Source organism: Rhineura floridana, chromosome 14 (assembly GCF_030035675.1).
Source record: "Rhineura floridana isolate rRhiFlo1 chromosome 14, rRhiFlo1.hap2, whole genome shotgun sequence".
NCBI classification, from domain to species: domain Eukaryota; kingdom Metazoa; phylum Chordata; class Lepidosauria; order Squamata; family Rhineuridae; genus Rhineura; species Rhineura floridana.
Window position 1 is genome coordinate 7,438,097 of NC_084493.1, and position 20,684 is coordinate 7,458,780.

Genomic DNA, 20,684 nt, shown 5'->3' on the forward strand with positions numbered 1-20,684 from the left:
TTCTTTCACAGGCAGACTAATCCCCTTCAGGATAGGCACACCTACTTCCAGCTTCATCACCTTCATCTTCCCTGGATCCACACATCTCAGAATCCAGTCCATGTTTGTTTTTGAAAGACCAGAAAGACAGCAGCTCTTTCGTTAATGAAATGTAGAGCTGGGCGTTCTGTGTGAAGACAATAGAAGAGGCCATCCAGATGTTTAAAAAGTATCTGCAACAAGACTGAGCCTCGCCCAGCAACCCCCAGAGGACTGAATTACTGTTATCAGCAACCATATCCTAAAGAACAGTCAGACACTAAGGCCACTATTATTCCACTTCAAACAGTGGTTGCTTTGCCCAAACGATCCTGGGAGCTGTAGTTTGTAAAGGGTGCTGAGAGTTGCCAGGAGACCCCTGTTCCCTCCCTGAGCTACAATTCCCAGTTTCCTGGGTAGAGGGACTGACTGATAAACCACTGTCTCTGGCAACTCTGTGAGGGGAATAGAGAGTCTCCTCTAAGCACCCTTCACAAACTATCCTAGGATTCTTTGGGGGAAGCCATGGATGTTTAAAGTGGAGTAATAGAGGACTAAGGGTGTGGTGTGAATGTGGCCAAAGAGTGGCACCCCAGCAGTACAAGATGGGATGCCCCACCCAGCCAGAGGTTCATATAATCTCAGGACAACATTGCGGCCTACAGCGTCAAAACAGAAGCCGAAATATATCTAATCAACAGGAAAGAATTTCCCCTACCTCACCAGATATAGCACAACCAGAACTTCACACAAACACAAAACAAGTCCCGCAGGATCAAACCAAAGGCCCATCTAATCCAGCATCTTCTTTCCCACAGTGGCCATCCAGATACCCTCTGTTGGAAGCCCACAAGCAGGGCATGAGAGCAACAGCCCTCATCAAGTCCTTCGAGGGTTTAGCAATCAAAAGTGTTTTGTCAAAACAGAAGCAATGCTATCTGTCCTAGCAATGTGCTAGCGTTACGCCTGGTTTTTTAAAAAAAGCTCTTGGACGTGTTCATGATCTGATATATTGACTTGTCTATTTCTTTACTTTTTTCGGTAAGCTGTTCTGGATACTTATTATTGAAGACCAAAATATAAACATTAAACAACAATAGCTCCAAGATTCCTACTTTGGAATCTTGAAGGTCTACAGCAGTATGAATTGTTGAGAGCAATATTTAAACATACCACTTTAAAATATATGTCACTCAACATTCACTTGTGAAATATCCCCCCCCCCCCAATTTCAGGAAGACTTTTCTGATTGTTTTGTTTTTCATTTACAAAACATAACAGAGAAAGAAGTGAAAAATGAATCAAAAACATTGAACACAAAAAACACTGCCAGCTGACAGTAACAGTGAGAATATGCCATCAATCCTGATTTAACATAAAAATTAATATAGACAATTCTTTTTGCTTTGTTTTAAAAGGGCGGTTCTAGCCCCCCACATCTCTCTATCAGCCTAAAACTAGCAAAATCTACCTTACCATAACTTTTTAAGGAGAAAGCAGCAGGTCCTCAATTATCCACAACTTTAGCTATCAGTCCCATCTGCACTATACATTTAAAGCAGTATTATTCCACTTTAAACAGTCATGGCTTCCCACAAAGAATCCTGGGAGCTGTGGTTTCATAAGGGTGCTGGGAGCGGTTAGGATGCCCCTTATTGGTACAGTTCTCAGAGTGTTTTGGCAATCAATTCCTCTTCCCAGGGAACTCTGGGAATTGTAGTTCAGTGAGAATAGAAGTCTCCTAACGACTCTCAAAACCCTTAACAAATTACAGCTCCCATGATCCTTTGGATAAAGCCATGACTGTTTAAAGTGGTATGATCCTGCTTTAAACGTACAGTGCAGACCACAATAAGACATTCCATTCTGCTACTGAATCAGGCTGCACCTGCTGATGTACTTCCACACAAGACAGAAACTGACATCACACATCTCTATTAATGGACTATCCGCAGAGTATCCACCTCCTAACAACTCTCAGCACCCTTAAACTACACTTCCCATGATTCTTTGGAGAAAGTCATAACAGTTTAAAGTGGCATAATACTGCTTTAAATGTATAGCTCAGATAAGGCTTTCACTGCCAGGACAAGGCGCACGTAGCAGCCCTTGTAACTCCACTTTACAGAGTTGGTGTAAGGATTAGGGAGATAATGTATGTGAAGCAGAGCTCCAAAGCGCTATCAAGAAGCTCAGCAGCATTCATTCGCGACAATTTAATCAATGACAAAGGCTAACAAAGTGTCCAGGAAGAAGGAGCACACAGGAGGCTCTTTCAGGTTCAGATTGAGAAATGTCTTTCCCACACTTGTTCAAAAGAAGCCTTTTTGCTTCAAAGGAAAGCACAAAAAGAAAGTGGAGCCCCTTTTGCAACTGGCCAGGCACCACTGTTAAGGCGCCTTTAATAGAGGGGTTTACCATAAAAGCAGACAGCCCAGTTGAACAGCAATCCGCATCCCCCAGATACAGGAGAAAAAATGACCGCCTTGCTAGTACATCCAGATAAATGCAACTTTGGAAATGTCATGTTTAAAATAAGTCCTTTTTACTTATTTATTTATTAAAGAGAAAGGAGAAACAGGTAGTTACGATAGCTGATGCATAGAGATGTGAAGGCCCAGAAAAAAAAACCCAGAAAAATTGGGAAAAACAGAAAAATTGGAGAAACCTGGGGGATTTCCTGAAATTTTCCGAGGCCTTCAAAACTCTACCCATGCATTGTATTTTGCCATGATCCCCTTGGGGTGCAATGAGCTGCAGAATTCCCCCCAGCAAGGAATGCGTCACCTGCTGGCAGGAAGCAGAGAGCAGGTGTGGCAATTTTATTATTTTTATTGGTTGAAATATTTATATCCAATACATTTCATAATGACAACAAAGTGGTGTACAAAATAATACTACAAAATTCAGAGTAAAACAGCAGGTATTAAGTGAGGAGGTCTTCCCCTGTCACCCATGGAGACTCTGAGCTACTCACACAACACACATCCTTGGTCAAGAGGTAGTGAGGATGGTTACATTTTTCTCCCTTGAAAGGTACATAGACCTGAAGGAGGAAGTTGGAAGACAGGCACTGTTTCCCTCTTCCTCGTTTAGCTCTCTGTGCTTCTCAAGGCTCTGGTTAACTGTACTGGATCTGACCTTAACACAGGTCCCTTTGAAGAGCAAAATGTATATGTGCATGTTCTTTGTTTCTTGGGGAGGGAAGGAGAAGTGATCAGTGGGAGTGGTACTCATAGCATTCACTGATGCGTTCAAAGGCCTGAAAAGAATTGTCAGCTCCTGAACTAGCCCAATGGCCCTAGTTCAAAGGATCCAACTGGCATTACCGGCCAGCAAGCACCAAAATTGTATTAATGTAGGAGCTTGCCTTAATTAGGAAGCAGTTCCACAGGAACACAATATGCTGTAGAATACCAAATCCTAGCACTTTCCTTCTTCCTACAGATGTGTGTATTAACAAGAGTTGTGTTTGTAGGCACCATGGGAGGTGCAGACTAAATTGTTCTGGTGGCAACCTCATCCACTCTTCCTTCCAGCAGCTGCGGAGCAACAATTTTGCTCTCACTTGTACAGCCCCATTCCAGGTGACATTTCTTGACTGTCCTAAAACAGGACAGAAAGCTTGGACATGAGAGAATTAGCCAAGTCCCCACCATTACGATTAAGGGGTGAGTGGATTTGGATATTTTAAGGACCAGTGACATGTAGTTGAAAATTTCCCACTGCTTTATTTTTCCATTCATTACTAACTAAAGTTTATTAGTAACAATGAAAGGATGCCAACTGCAAATACAGTATTAGGCACGCTTGGTAGCTTCAAAGTTTCTAGCTTTCTTTTACCAAATATAATTAAAATAAACACTATAAATTAGATCACTCTCTGGAGCATCAGAAAATTTTCCGATGCAAACTGAACATTTTCCAATCCAAATTACTCTAATTTACATAGGAAAATTTTCCAATTCAATTTTTTTCCAAGAAACCCACCATCAGTGCTAAGCATCGCTGGGAAGAGGAAACTGCAGGAGGGGAAAGTGTTGTGGCACTCTGTTCGTGCCTGCAGGCTTCCCATAGACATCTGGTTGGCCATTGTGAGAGCTGGACTAGATGGGTAAGCTATTCTCATGTCCTTTAAGCTGCCTTATACTCCATCTAAATCAGCACTGTCTACACCAGCCTTCCCCAACTTAGCACCCTCCAGAAGTTGGACTATAACTTCCAACACCAATTATCATTGGTCATGTTGGCTCAGGCTGATAGGAGTCGTAGTACAAAACAGATGGAAAGACACCAGGCTTGGAAAGGCTGGTCTACATTGTGCCCCTCCATTGCTGAAGCACAATCTTCTTTGGTACCCCTGTCAGTAAGGGCATAAATCCCAATAACAAGGGTGAAATAAGTATTCCCCTACTCGATAAGATCAGGACTTTCCTTTTCCTCTACAAGACTAACCTCCCATTTATATGTGAGAATTCTGTACAAGGATGCACTCTAGCATCCAGGGCTGTGGAGTCGGTATGCCAAACCTTCGACTCCGACTCCTCTATTTTTCTACTGTCTGACTCCAACTCCTTCATAAATGGCAAATGTACATTAACTAGTAATACGAAATTTACTGTAGTAAAATGGTACCACAAGGCATTTCATCGCCATCACGTGAATCATCAGGCTAGATTGATAGAACATAAAATATATTTATTTGATTAAAATTTCTGAACAAGAAAACTTTCCTAAATTCCTATGAAAGTTTTTATTTTGAAGCAGGAGTCGGAGTCGGTACATATCTACTGACTCCACCCAAAATTGCTTCTGACTCCGACTCCAACTCCACAGCCCTGCTAGTATTGCCTCTATTACTAGCCTGTCTCTGGTACCCCCAGATGCTGAAAACAAAGCATGCAATTGCTGTGTAAAGGCCCATCCTTCCTTCTGCTTCTTAGAAACAGTGATGGATTATACAGAACCTAGACAGCTGCCTTATAACGAATGAGACCAATTGGTCTATCTAGTTCATTACTCTCTACGTCAGTGGTAGAGAACCAGTTGCCCTCCAGATGTTGATGGAATCCAGGTCCCAGCATGGCTAATGGTCAGAGATGATGGGAGTTGTAGTCCAACACCATCTGGAGGGCCACAGGTTCTCTGCTCCTAGCCTATACTGACTGGCAATTTTCCAGGGATTCAACCTGGGCCCTTCAAAGCAGATGCTCCATCACAGAGTTAAGGCCCTTCCCTGAAGTCATCGGAAGCTGCCTTACATCGAGTCAGCCCATCGATCTAGTTCAGTATTGCCTACACTAACTGACAGCACCTCGCCAGTGCTTCTGATGGGGGTTTCTCCCAGTCCTAGCTGGGGATGCCATGGACTGAACCTGGGACCTTCTGCACACAAAGCAGGTGCTCTGCCACTGAACTGTGGCCACTGGTTTATTGTTTATGTATGCTGCACCCTCAGCCTGCATGGCAACTAACAGAGTACGAGAGGGCAGGTCCCTGCCCAGAGGAACATACAACCCAAAATTTGATGCAGGGGAACCAAGAGAAAAAGTAAAAGAGAGATGTTGGGAATAGAGTATTATATACCAAGGCACATGAACTTGGTCCTTTTAAGCTTCCACAACAGATTCCTCCGACATTCCACAAAGCACAAGACACATGAAAGATACAGCTTATAATAAAACAGAAGGAACTGATTCAGGGCTAAGGCTCCCCCTTCCCCTCTTCCAGTCATGCCCGCATACTTTGCATAGATTCAATGTTTTCTAAAGGACAAAGAACACGGTCTGACAGCTGAAGGAGAAAAAGAAACCAGAGGCGCTTTGCGGCTCACTAAGCTGTCCTGCAAAGTGGGCAGCACAAGGCTTTCTACCAACGTAAGTCGCTACCACAACACACCCACCTACTTCGAAGCAAGGCTCACTTAATTCAGCTGCATGCCACCCAGAGGCCAGGGTCACCTTAACTTCTTTGCTTAACTGTGCCAGCCATCAACTCCCAGGAATGCAGGCAGCTACTAAAGGTGCTCATCCTTCAGAGGGCAATTTCATACATGATCTAATCACATTGCAGAAAGAGATAATTCTGCTTCAGAGGCCTCCCTGTCTTACAAAAGCAGACAAAAATTTTCCATTCTTGCTAGGTGAGATCTGGGTTCAACTCCCGCCTCTGCCACCGATTTACTGTGTGACATTCCCTCCCCTTAAATATTAGACAGGTGCCATCTCTGTTATCTTTTCGGCACCTATTGAAGACCTTCCTCTTTCAACAAGCCTTTTAAGTAGAGCCCTTTTCCCAGTCTGTGTCTGTGTTGGAATTGCTTTTTTAATGTTTTTAAACTTTTTTTTTAATGTCTTGATAGCTTTTTTTAAAAAAAAGTGTTTAAAGCTGTTTTGTTTTAATGTATTTTAAAGTCTTTTTTAATGATGTTTTAAAGTGTTTTTAGTGCTTTGTTTGCCGCCCTGGGCTCCTGCTGGGAGGAAGAGCGGGATATAAATTAAATAACGAGTGCATTACAATTGCTTCAAGAGGCAGAAAAATCACTAAGTGGTCTACCAAAATCAGCAATTTTTAAGTGGTTTCATGGGGGAAAAGGTTTGGGAACCACTGGCCTAGGGGACACCAGCTTCAGATTCCTACCAAACATTAGGTCAATCCTATTAAAGAGTAGACTAATCCAGCCTTTGCCAACCTTTAGATCCCCAGATTTTACTGAACTAAAATTCCCATTATTCCTGAACATTGGCGACACTGACTGGGACTGATGGAAGATGTAGTTCAGCAACATCTCGGGAGCCAAAGGTTGGGAAAAGCTGGACTAATCCTTACAGAGGGCAAGGGTTCCCCGAGAACTAGTACATTTAAATCAAGACCAGTTTATTTGGTCTTGTTATGTGTGTTCAAGTTGATTACAACTTATGGCGACCCTATGAATCAGTGACGTCCAAGAGCATCTGTCATGAACCACCCTGTTCAGATCTTGTAAGTTCAGGTCTGTGACTTCCTTTATGGAATCAATCCAGCTCTTGTTGGGCCTTCCTCTTTTTCTACTCCCTTCTGTTTTTCCAAGCACTATTGTCTTTTTCTAGTGAATCATGTCTTCTCATTAAGTGTCCAAAGTAGGATAACCTCAGTTTCATCATTTTAGCTTCTAGTGACAGTTCTGGTTTAATTTGTTCTGACACCCAATTATTTGTCTTTTTCACGCTCCATGGTATGCGCAAAGCTCTCCTCCAACACATTTCAAATGAGTTAATTTTTCTCTTATCCATTTTTTTCACTGTCCAGCTTTCACATCCATACATAGAGATCGGGAATACAAGACCATAAACGTCAAATGCCATGTAGGGTTAAGCGTCCATGGACCATCAGTGGTCCATGAACTCCATTCAGGTGATCCATAGTGTGTTCATAAAAATCCAATTAAAAATCAAAAAAATCATTACAATTGCTACAATAGGTAGCAAAATCATTAAGTGGGTCACCAAAACTCTCAGCAATTTTCAAGTGGTCCGGGATGGGTGGGGGAAGTTTGGGGACCACCGATCAAGACAACCACAGGGAGAAAAACAAAACAAAAAGTATATATGCACGCACACAAACGCATATATACAATGAGAGTATAGCAAAACCCATAGAAAAAATCAGAAATGGTAAAAGCGCAGACAACTTTGACTCGGAGTTTATGTCTCCTTGAATAACAGTGGCCTAGTTTTGATGGCTGCAGTAAGGAACCTGGCTCTGTTTTCTTTGATCCAAGGGTTGGAATCTGACACTGAAACTGAAACGCTAAGTTCATCCACATTCCCCCAAGCGTAGACAAAGTACTGGGGAGACAGAACTATTACGGAGTAAATAAATTCTGGGAGGCATATCAAATCAAGTTTTTAAAAAGACTGTATTGACCAAAGGGAGCAAAACAAAAACATAAACACCCAACTCAAGTACTACAATGGTTTGATTCTCCCCTCCCCCCCCCAAAGATCCCAGTAACATTTTAACACAGCACTGCAATATGAAAGTCTCTCCTGGCTCTGTAGGAGAATTTACTCTGATGCCAAACTTCCATCCAAAACATATCCTAAGCAAAGTTGGAGGGAGGGAGGGAGAGAGAGAGAGAGAGAGAGAGAGAGAGAGAGAGAGAGAGTAGCGAACAACGACTCATCCCAGCAGCTGCTGGAAACCATCCAACCACTTCGCTTTTCCGGAAATCCGGAATGGCAACATCATTCTCCAGTTCTACTGCCAAAAGGAGATGTAAGCGGAACGCGGTTGGCATTCTCCCTGAAGCTCCAGAAGAAAGCAAAGAGTAAATATTGCAGGATTAACGTTGCAAATGCCTGTGGGAACTAACGTGAATGCAAGTACTCAAAAGGTTATTTGGGGGGGAAAGGGGAGAAGAGATACCCACGGAACCTTGAACCTCCCTCTTCCCGGCCCCAACACCACCACTTTCACTTTTCTATCCAATTTATATATTGCTATAAAAATGTCACAAATGTCTTGCACGGCTGCTGGAAGCTGCCCACTTTTGACATTGTTTCCATGAGAGAGTTCGACCGAAGGAAGCAGCAGCTTTTGTCTTTCTTTCTTTCGCCTCCTTTGTTCACGATAACCAGCTTCTGCTCAGCGACAAAATTAAACAAGCCAGCTTGCTTGCAAAAAGAACTAAGTGTTCCCACACAGCATTTACCCACCCACTTGATATCCTTCAGTGGAAGGTCTCAACAAGGACAAAAGGATTCGAACACAAGCTTCCTGGAGGAAGACCGGGAGGGGGCAGTGGGTTAAGAGACGTCAGCACCAAAAACTCCCAAGCCAGCTCATTGAAAGCATAAGTCAGGATGCCTGCCAGCCTGCTATCCTCCAGAACCTCACACACAGGGTGCTTTCCGACAGCCATTTAATCTGTTTCCCTAACAGTTCCTTACCTCATAAGTTTTGCATTTGGGAGGAGGAGGTCTTTCACACAACATAAAAGCCAGTTCCAGAAACCTAACAGAATACAGTGGACATTTAAGCACTTGTTTCCCTGATAAATTATTCCAGAAATATTTCATTTGCAAGCACCAAAATCCAATAAATTGCAGTGCGCTATCATTTTCCCGCCTTTTTTTTTTACCTCCCCAAAATGGCGTCAGTATTCCAGCGTAGATGCAGGTACCAATCCCACCCCCACAAAAATATCAGAAGCGAAAGGAAGAGGTGTCACATGGAGACGTGACAAGATACACCCACACACTCATTTCTCTATTGTTTATTTACTGATTTAGAAAATTTTCTTAATCACTTTATACCCAAAAAATACCAAAGCGGTGTACAAAACATAAAATATGGGGGAACTACAGAGTGCATGTGTATAGCAGGTGAGCAATGGAAACAAGTAGTTTTTGCAGCAGTGTGAAAGACATTTAGCGCAACATGTCAGTATATCAGTCAAAAAGCCACGATTCTTGGTACTGCAGCAGAAAAGGAATTTTAGAAATTGGAACAGAAGCACTAACTTTATAATTCATAAAACTAACGCAATAAGCCCATGTATGAATGAAGCCATAGCCACACATTCATTTGGCTTTTTTGTGACAATACTCACCTCCGCCCGCGGCAGCCATTTTGCGCTTGTACCCATGGTATTTTTAACCAGATATAATTACCAGCACCTCATTTTTTACCAAAAGAGCAGTGAGAGTGTGTGTGTGCGTATATACACACACACACTTATATTTACAACACCACCCACAAACAGCACTTTACAGAAATTGATATAAGGCCAAGGAGAGGAACCTTTTTCAGTCCAAGGGCCGCATTCCTTTGTGGGCAACCTTCTGGGGGCCACATCCTAATGGCAGGTCAGCCAAAGGCAAAAGCGGACAGAGCAATCAATGTCAATTTTACCTTCTACAGTAGGGTAGTTTCCACACACACACACCCCATCCTTCCAGGTTAAGCGAGAATTGTTAACAGAGTGCGAGGACTCATTCCATCCAGGCAAAAACACTACAAGGAGAGTGTGAAGCAAGGGGAAAGAGTGAGGGTTATGGCCTGGAAAAGAGGATGTGGCTGTGGAGAGTCCTGGGGTCCAGACAGGAAGGCCTGAAGGGCCATATTTGGCCCCCAGACAAGAAGCTCTCCACCCCTGATATAAGGGGAAGACAGACAGGTGTTCCCCCCATGGAGCTTCCAGTTAAAGTTTCAGCTTCACTCCAGTTGAGGATGAGGGTCAAGTAGTGAAGCCAAAGAGAAGGTGGTTTTTGAGGGGGGGCTTGAAGGAGGAAGAGACTTGTAGTATCACACAGGTGGAAGAGCATAAAGGGAAGCAGATGTAGGATCGCAGGAAGGAATGCGCAGCTTTTGGATTAAAAAAGGTCACTTGCGGAAGTGGGAAAGAAAAGCTGACTGGGGAACCAAGTTGATTCTTCGCATAGAAGCTTCTGGGAATGTTCCGCTAGATGTTGCTTCCCTTACATGAGAATGACGAGGCAAGCCCAGAATCCGTTGACTCATTACACTTAGCACCTGGAAGGTAGAGGTTCACATCTGTTCTCTCCAACTTGTCTGGCAAAGTGACATGGCCCTGCCACCACTAGCCAGCCTTTCGGCATCCACATTAACACTTATGGCCCACAACTTGCGACCAACCAACAGGAAGCATAAGGCAAAAAGTTAGGTGCCATTTCAACATACTACTAGGCCACTGAATCCTGCAGAATGGGGCAGTCCTCTCATGTTGCTCATCTGCAAGATCTCACATTCAGGGGTATACTGCCTCTAAACGTGGAGGCTCAATTTAGCTATTGTGCCCTATTCTTCTCAAGCGAGACCCCCACCCTATATAAACCCCACGCTGCAGGAGATAGATGAGCCTCATGTGGTATTTTTGTTCCTCTACCACCAGGGCCTCAAAGTCTGATACAGTTAAGTTGCTTCCTTACAACAACCATGGGTCTTGTGAAAATGGTTTCACTGAACTGAGGGCTTTCTAAGTAGAGAGAAAAAGATTCTAAGTTAATTACTATCCTGAACACAAACATTTGTTTTCAGTGACCCTTCTTCCCCCTATACCACCCACCTCACTACTCTTTTGCTACGTTCCTTAGGACCAAAGGCTGCCACACACCACGTCAGACCATCTACCCAAGTACTGTCTACTCTGACCGGCAGCAGCTGCCCAGGGTTTCAGCCAGGGGCCACTCCTGGCGCTACCGGAGATGCTGGGAGTTGAAACTGGGATCTTCTGCATGTGACATAGGTCCTCCACCACTGGGCTATGGGCCCTTGTCAACTAGTAAGGAGCCTACGAAGCTGCATACAACAAGTCAGACCACTGGACCCCTTCGCTCACTACTCTCTTCAGGGGCCGGCATTGGCTCTCCAGGATTTCAGACAGGGAACATTTCCAGCTCCACCTGGAAATGCCAAAGATGGGACCTGTGACCTTTTGCAAGCAAAGCAAATGCTCTGCCATTAAGCGACAGCCCCTTCCTTGTTCCTCCGCTGCTAACGCGCTCCAACCACCACGCAGAGCAAACAGGAAGCTCCCTTTTAAAACAATAGAACATTTATACTTCCCTTGTTTTCCCTGCCGAAAGGGCAGCGGTTCCCCTCCAGGAACACTGCGGGCAAAGATGAAGTCTTCCGTCTTTGCAGTCCAGGCTTATCATCATTAGTCCTTCTAATAATAAAGATCCCCCCCCCCATCTTCAGTAATGAAATGGGCTATACACTTTGCTGTGATATTTCCGGCTCTCCTATCCACTGCATACTACCTAAAATCTTATTCCCATCCCGCCACTCCCAACATCGCCTTTAACTCTTTCTTAACCAGTTCATTTCATGTCAGCCTATCTGGAATTGTGCTGTTACAGTCAGAAAAATCCAGCCTCGTTTTGCTGCGTTTTTAAAGATTCTAGCCCTCATTGACGCAAGGGCATTTGCCCAATGCGTTTTCACTTAAGCTTGGGAAACTATAGTGTCCTATACAGCTCTACCCTTCAACAGTTTCTTACTGCAACGCCCCATGATCCTTGCTCCTCCCCTGCCAAAGATCTTCCTTTGTGCTGTACTTATAGTGGTGCTGTCTAAAACCATAAGCGTGGGAGAAGGGGGAGACATACTCCCAAGTCTTGTGGTACCACACGTGTGCATCCCAAACTCCAAGGCAACCCAGTAAGCACTGGCACCAACATGGGTACACATTCCAAACTCTGCGGCTACCAGGCCAACACACCTGGACACTCTGGATAAATTCCTCCTGGGTCATCCATATAACCAGCAAATCTTCCCTTCTCCAGCTGAGGTGAGGCATCCATCTGGCCCAGAAACAAAGATGGATGCTGTGTGAGGGAACTGTCCACTGATTTATTGATGGTAGGCCTCTCGAAAGCGAATGCTCTCTAAAGAATCTAACACTGCAACCAGAAAGTTCTTTGCTGAGCCACATGTTATCCCCTAAAGGCAGAAATTGTAATTTCTTGGTGCAAAGGACTACGGGCACAAGCCACAAACATTGTGATAATTCAAACAACTGATATACCATTTAACGCCGTACTTTCTAAGAGGTGTAAAATGAGGTTACAAAAGAGATACGATAGGAATAAAATCAAGTTAAAATGAGCCATAAATTATCAGAAAAGCACTTAAAATGTCTGGTGAAATAAAACAAAATCTTCACCAACCGCCAGAAGTTCAACGAGGGGTGGGAGCCTGCCTGATCTCAGGAGAGAGAGAGCTCCACAGAACTGGGCCCACACAATACTGAACACACAGCTCCTGGTGGATATAAGCCGTGCATCTGAGCCATCATTTCATGATTAAGTGAAAGTACCAGCAGCACCACGGGACCCTTGAATTCAAACGCTGACTTCTCAGTACTGCTTGAAACCCAACAATAACATCAATACTTTCCAAACTCTTGATGGCATAGAATCAAGTCGTTGGCATCACTGGACCTGTTCGGTCAAACTCAACCAGGAAGGACTGAGCTCCTCCCATGCCCTGCCCTCCACAACAGCCAGCGATGTGCACATTGGACAGTACCATGTTTCTTCAAACAAGGGGTCTCTCCCAACCACACTTCCATCCCAACAGGATGTTTTTGGACTGAGTGGGCAGGGATATGCCACGTTCAAAGCAGAATTGGCTTAGTGTACTGGCACTGAATGAGGCTGGGAACTCCCCAGTTCAATCAACCAGCCAAGAACCCACTTGACAGGGTTTGGCAAGCTACTCAGCCTAAATTCCTATTAACAGTAATACAGGGATAATATTGGCCTACCTCACAGACCTTACCAACATGAAATGGAATGGAGGAACATTAAGAAGCTGCATTATAACAAGTGAGACCACTGGGTCTATTTAGCTCAGTATCGTCTACACTGGCAGGCAGTGGCTCTCCAGGGTTTCAGATAAGGTTCTCTCACAGCTCTACCTGGAGATGCTGGGGAGTGAACCTGGGACCTTCCGCACAGAAAGCAGATGCTCTACCACTGAGCTATGGCCTTTCCCCTGGTTTTGAATACTAGAACGCACTTATAAAAGTTAAGTAAATGGAAATGGACTGCCTTCAAGTTGATCCTGACTCATGGCGACCCTATGAATAGGGTTTTCACAGTAAGTGGTATTCAGAGGGGGTTTACCATTGTCTTCCTCTGAGGCTGAGAGGCAGTGACTGGCCCAAGGTCACCCAGTGAACTTCATGGCTGTGTGGGGATTCGAACCCTGGTCTCCCAGGTCGTAGTCCAACACCTTAACCACTACACCACATTGGCTCTCAAATATGGAAATGAACTGCCTTCAAGTCGATTCCAACTTATGGTGACCCTACGAATAGGGTTTTCATGGAGTACAACCTAATCTGCCCATCTCTCTCTCCCTAGAGTGTAAGCGACATGTGCCCATGTCTCATACAAGGCTCGGAGCCTCCAGACCTGAACATTTCACTCCTACCGACAAGCTTCCATAAATTTCTTCCAAAATTTGGTGCCGTCTACTGATGCGAAAATAGAGCTCAACACCACTGCATGAATACAAGAGTGGATGCAATACTCATTATCTGAGCAACATGGCCTCTTCACCCTGATTCATGCACAAAGTGAAAAGGCCCAGACAAAAGGTGCTTTGCTTTTATCAGAGGAAGACAAACTCCACCACAGGTGATAACAAGACTGCAAACAGTAATGACAAGCACAATTTCACCACAAATTCACCTATGCACTCAAGTTGGTTACGTAAAACCACTACATGCATTACAAACACCACACATGTTCACTCAATAAACATCTTCATCCTCAATTGCTTTGATGGGCAAGTGAAACATCATTTTGATAAGTTTGAAACATTTGCAGCGGAGGAGGAGAAGCATTATAGGTTTTAAAAAAAACAGTAGAATGCACATGTGGAGATTTGTCAGCATCATGTGGGATCCATTTCTGCAAGCAGGGTCCCCTATAAAGTGGCACTCTTCTACAGGAGCAAGGGTGCAAAAGGAGGGGACCTGCATAATCTGTCCCTATCTCAAACTTCAATTAGCTTTGAATCTACCCACCATATGCACACCTAACCGCTATCTGGCTGGTTCTATGACTTTCTACACACACCACAAAGCCAGTTCCAGACAAAAAATCAGTGACAGCACTCAGGAAAACCACTTTCCATGTACGATACCCCTGGATCCCCAACATTCAACAGTCATGATGCTGCCCTTGCATCTCCACATATGCTAAACTACTTCAAGCTAAGGTTATACGTTCATCATACTGAAAGGACAATGCTTTTCCCTGAGACTATACCCAGCTCAGGCAGCTGGGGCAGGGAGAAGAGCTGCATCTCAAAGTGGTACCTGGCTATATGGTCTAGGGGACACAAGATATTAACACCTGATGAAGCTAAGCTGGTCTAGGTCTGGCCGGTGCCTGAATAAAGAGACCACCTGGGGACCTCAGGCTGTATCTGATGGTCAAAGGGAGGGAAACAGTTATCAACTGTTCCTCCTCTTCCATGCAGCCATGCGCATGTGTGCACGCACGCACACACACACAATCTGCTCTGGAGTGCCCCCTGACGTTCTAGGGCAGATTGAAGAAGACTGAGGGAGCTGAAGGGAGGAAGAGCAACCACTGAAAATTGCTTCCCTCCTCATTCCACGGATGCTAAGCGACACCACTGGCTAACCACTTTCTCTGTGTCCACCACCTTGAACTCCATCACAGATGCTAAGTAGGACATCCAATGTAACAGATCAGGCTTGGGGGACCTGTGGCCTTCCAGATGTTGCTAGAGTACAGCTTCCATCATCCCTAGCCAGACCTGATGGAGTCCAGCAACATCTGAGCCAGCCACAGGACCCGCACCCCTGTATTAAGATAATTACATAGAAGCTGTTCTTTGTCTTCCTCCAGAATTTGTTTTAGAAGTGGGCAAACACATATAGAATCATCTGTAGTCAAGGACATTTCTGCCCTCACCCATACTGGTTTTAAGGCTGTGCATTTTTCATATACAAGGCGCAAACCAACAATAACACACAGGGCATGTGTACTTTTAGGAGACAAGGCAGTGGGGCTGGTGGCTCCATGTCAGTGGGGCAGCAGAATCCGCTCCGGGATTTAGTTCAACTTTTCAAGGAGCTGCCCAAGGTGCTGAAGAACCTTCAACAGCTCTTTGAAGGTTCAGACTAAAACCTGGAGCGGATTCCGCTGCCCCACTGGCACGGAGCCACCGCTGGGAAGAAGAGTGTTATTGTTTAATGAAACGCTTCTTTTAGAAATGTGTTAAATTAACAGGTGGACAGAAGTTAACAATCCATCAATACTTACTTTTCTGGCAGTGGTTGGAAGTCCAGCAGCGATAGCTGTATTCATTGTTAATGGAGGTCTTCTCACACAGTGGCTTTTCCTCTGCTGTCCCCGGACACAAGTCACCACATTCCTTAGGTGGCTTATTCCCTATGATGTAGTTGTTGGAGACAGCATCCAAGATTATAGACCAGTCCAACGTGGAGAGGTAACACAGGTCAGAATTCTTCTCAATCCGGATGGCCCCCCTGGTTATGTTCCTCAAGTTGTACAGCCCGATTTCCTTGAGGTTCGTCATCTCAAAGATGACCAACGCGTAATTGTAGAAAAGGTTCTTGCCACGGATCACCGTGAGGTTCGGGAAGAGGTCGCTGAGGGTCTCCAGGCCTGCCACGCGGAACAGCAATAGATAGTCTGTGATCATGGTTAGCTTTGGGAAGCGGAAATGGCTAAAGTCCTCTGCTTGGTTGATCAACAAAATTCGGAGAAACCCTTCAATCACCGTACAATCCTCGAGCTGCTTCAGTTCCTCCATATTGTTCCGAATGTCAATGTTTGGCCCACAAACTGGAAAACGAGCATCAAAAAGAAGGGAGGGGCAAGCCAGACAGAAAGAACAACATTAAAAAAAATTGAACATAGCTTAAGGGTACCAAGACTATTAACCGGTGTAGTTTAAAAACAGAACATTTCTGAGGTTTATAAACACCCAGTTTAGGCATTTACATTCATGGAATACTATATGTTATAGAATACAGAGATCTTTCTGCCCTTGGATCAGACTTCCCCAACCCAGTGCCCGCCAAATGTTTTGGACTACAACTGGCCAGAATGATGGGAGTTTTCCCCTTTTTATCATCATCCCAACTAGAGATATGATGGCCTGAAAAACAACAACCCAAAACTCTAGGGGTGGAAACGGGGGGGGGGGTTGTTTCCAATCTTACCAGGGGGAATGAAAAATTCAGGGGAACTGAAGGGAAACTTCAAACTGCTAATTGCAACCAGTTGTAGTCCAAAATATCTGGAGAGCAGGCACCAGGTTGGGAACAGCCAGTGCCTCAAGACCACAAAATTCATCTGGAAGGTAACAAGGACAACCAGGACTGATGTCATAAAATACTCACTGAAGATATGCCCCCAAATACCAACCTCAAGGGTTGTACAGGTCTTAAGGGTTAGGCTAGGATCAACCGCTAGCTAAGATAGCACTGGTTTGCCCTGTACCTCGGTCCCTGCTGGGCAGATCAGCGGTATGGTGGCTCTCCTCGTCACTCTCACTCTGTTCTAGCCTTTAATTAAAAGGTTTCTATAAGGCCTTAAGAAACAGGCACAAGAGTGAGAGGTGGAGGCAGGTCAAAACATAGAGGCACCCATTCCCGTTCCAGCAGGCCTGTGCCCCCTCCCATCCCTGGACTAATCTCCCACCAACCACCCTGTGGGAAAGCTCCAAATGATCTGTTACGTTTTGATATTTCATTTGTCAGTTTTATTATTGCATTCTGACTTTATTTACCTACAGGTCATCTAGGAAAGATGTGAATCCTTAAAAAGCACTGGATATAAATTTGTAGTGTTTATCCCAATAAGTCGTCCTGTTTGCACAAGGACTTCCACTTGCACAATGGAGGTTCCCCTCCCTATCATGTCCCCACAGCACACACACACCCCAGATCTGCTCCAAAGGGTTGGAGGAAACCCAAAAATAGATTTGGGGGGCACAAGGGAGGAGAGGGAAGGCAAGTTCCATTGTGCAAATGAGAGTGGCTGAGGACAGGGTGGTTCATGGCAGATGCTCTTGGAGATCACTGATTCGTAGGGTCGCCATAAGTCGTAATCGACTTGAAGGCATACAACAACAACAACAAATGTCTGGTGTGGATGTGGCTCTAGAGAGATGCTAAGTTCTGAGTAAGCCATAGATAGATTCAAGAACTGCACTGAATTGAAACTGTCTCTTACTTCAAAAGAAAAAAACCCAGCCGTGTCTGAGTCTGCGTTCTTCGAGTTTGGACAGGACACAAATATAATAAACAACAATAAATAATAAACAAGTCCTAGATACAACCCATAACAAAACCAAAATCACTCTACCCTAGCCTAACTTTTCAAGGCAGTAAATACAGACTAAGTAGGGCCACCCATGTTTTCTCCCACACACTGCTTAGTTAAGGCTATTATCTGGGATTAAAGGATGGCTCCAGAATTTAAGACATGGTTAAACCCTTAGCAACCTTGGTGTCGACAAAGTCAGGAGAGCCAACAACTCCTGGGGGATTCAGGTGGCATTCATTTGGCACAGTTTCACCAGGAGCAATGGGGTTTGGGGGTACCAGAGGTTTTTGCCCCACCCTTGCAAATAAGCCTGCTGAGGGCTGACAGAGAAGTAACGAATTGGTCAGTCCTCCTTGCAGCAGCCAGCTGCATTTTATGCCAGGCACAGAAGCAGCAAGCCACCTGGGTTCCACGCTGGGCACACCCTGCTAGATGGCAGGCAGATGAACAAGCAGGTTAGGGGAGGAGAGGCAGAGCCCGGATGAGTGCTTAAATACATGATTGCTTATATTGGTTAGTCTGGAAAACAAGCCAGATCATAAGCCACAGTTGGAAGTTGGTTTGTTCTCCTAAATCATAGTTACACTGTGGTTGGCGTTGCCCAGGTTTGGAGGAAACAAGTAACTGTAGTTAGCTAAAATCAGGAGGAAGAGAGAGGCAGGGGAAGCACCAATACCTAAAGCTCGAGCGGGTGATGCTAAACTACGGTTTAGTGTTGTGTCAGCAAGGCCACTGACAACCCGAGCCACTCCCTAACTACACAGCCCCACTCGGGGCTTGATCAGACGACAAAGTGACAACGCTGGAAGAATGAAAGAGAATATGCGTAAGAAAATGGGCACACTTTTTAGTTTAGAGCTGTTTAATTAGAGATTGACTATTCATTCCCCTGAAGGAACCCTTCCGCTTACAACCTTTCCAGAGTTTTTGAGGTTTCAAGAAGAAATTCATATGAGGGTTTGATAAGATTTTAAATGTTTTTACAAGAAATCCTACCTAATACACAGCTTTCGCCCTTTTTCTTTTTTGCACCTGCACTTGCTGTTTTGTCCCCTTTTGTTTTTCATTTAGGAAATTTGTCCATACAACTCTCGCTAATAACTTCGTAACACATCAGTTCTTATTTTTGTTCATTTCACCCTGAAATTTATGTATTCAAAAGACAAACTTGATCCCAGTTCAAAGAGTACTACAGTTTCTTTTTGGCTCCTTTGTGTTTTCTTTGGACCAGATTTTACACACACACACACACACACACACACAGAGCGTATGTACTGAGATGTATCTTCCAAAGTACAAACCAAACATTACAATGCTCTTCATTCACCATTTTAAGCAAACACTCTGCAGCTTCCTTCTAAATAGTATGCAATTCAGAGAATTTATATAACCATGCTTAACATCTACAGGAATACAAGCTTTTCTTCATACTCAATTTTATATGAGCAGTTGCAACGCTATGGTACCCAGTGAAGATAAATGAGTTCCGATAGTTCTCCAAAACTCACTTTAAAAAACTCTGTTTAACACTTTCTCCTTCTGCAGGTCGACTCAGGAGATTCCAAAAGGACGGGCTACTTAACAAGTCAAGTCTGTGACAAGGAGGCTGCAAGGTCAGCCATGAAACAAGGATACGGATATCCTGAATAACCAACCTTCATTTAGGTGGGCAGAGAACCTTGGGGCAATTCAACCTCCCTAGCCTATAGCTCAAACTTTCAAGCATCAATGCTTGAACACAAACACTCTACACAGCAAGTGCTTTTGCTAGTCCCTATCATGACTCTACAAGTACACCCAAGAATCCCTGGTTAATACAACTATTTACATTCCCAATTCAAAACATCAAAGCATATCAGTGTGGTGTAGCGGTTAGAGTTTTGGTCTGGGACCTGGGAGACCAGGGTTCAAATCCCTACTTGGCCATGAACCTCACTGGGTGACCTTGCGTTAAGTCACTGGTTCTCAGCCTAACCTACCTCACAGGGTTGTTGCGAGGATAAAATCAGGAGGGGGTGAACCACGTGTGTACACCACCTTGAGCGCTTTGGAGGAAAGGTGGGAGATAAATGCAATAATAAATAGAAGTCCTTGGGAAATTGGGCCATATTTAAACATTTTCCTCCCCAGCGGCCCAGTGGAGCTCCGCACATGACCACATTTCACATGCAGCTTAGTTTTATATCAGGGAGTCAAAAAATGGAAAGAGATTTTTTTATTTTAAAAAAATCATGTTATTAATAAAATAATTTCCAATCAATATATTGTTACTTGCTGTGACCACCTGGGAAAAATCAAGAATGCAAGCTGAAGCTAAAAGAACAGGCTATTCCTGCAGGTTAAAACAGCTGATCATTTCTTTTTTCTGCCTGGGAATCAAAAAGGAATTGAGGGAAAGCACTAACAACCTCATAAGCTAATGATAACTAAACCTGGATTTGTAGCCTGTGGTCAAAAAAAAACAAACACCCAGCAACACTTAAGCAAGCCTGAAATGACCCAACTCCAATACCATGGCCTTATTTGTTCCTTTGATATGGCAATTTTCTCAAGTTTGACGAACTCAAAAAAAGATGCTGAGTAGTATATGGAAACAAAATCCATCTAGGGCTTACAAGCAATCCCAACCAGCACAGCACAGGCTGATGGGAGTTGTAGTCGAAAACATCTGGAGTGCAAGGCTGGCTTGGACTCTGTACTTTTCAAGTGCACACTGATCTACTGCTGCATCACCCTAATCTAGATACTGCCCACCTTCAAACCAGGCAAACACAACCATTTAACTTCATTCAAGGTGCTAACCTCTCGTGTGCGACTGCA

At 44.3% G+C, this 20,684-nt stretch overlaps 1 protein-coding gene across 2 annotated transcripts in view; it reads right to left on the reverse strand.

Annotated features, from left to right (window-relative positions):
- IGF1R (insulin like growth factor 1 receptor) overlaps window positions 1-20,684 on the reverse strand; it is a 246,890-nt gene that overhangs the window by 207,041 nt on the left and 19,165 nt on the right. For both annotated transcript variants that reach the window (XM_061595818.1, XM_061595817.1), the window contains exon 2: window positions 15,831-16,376. In XM_061595818.1, coding sequence (XP_061451802.1) covers window positions 15,831-16,376 — 546 coding nt within the window. The remainder of the gene's footprint in view (window positions 1-15,830; window positions 16,377-20,684) is intronic.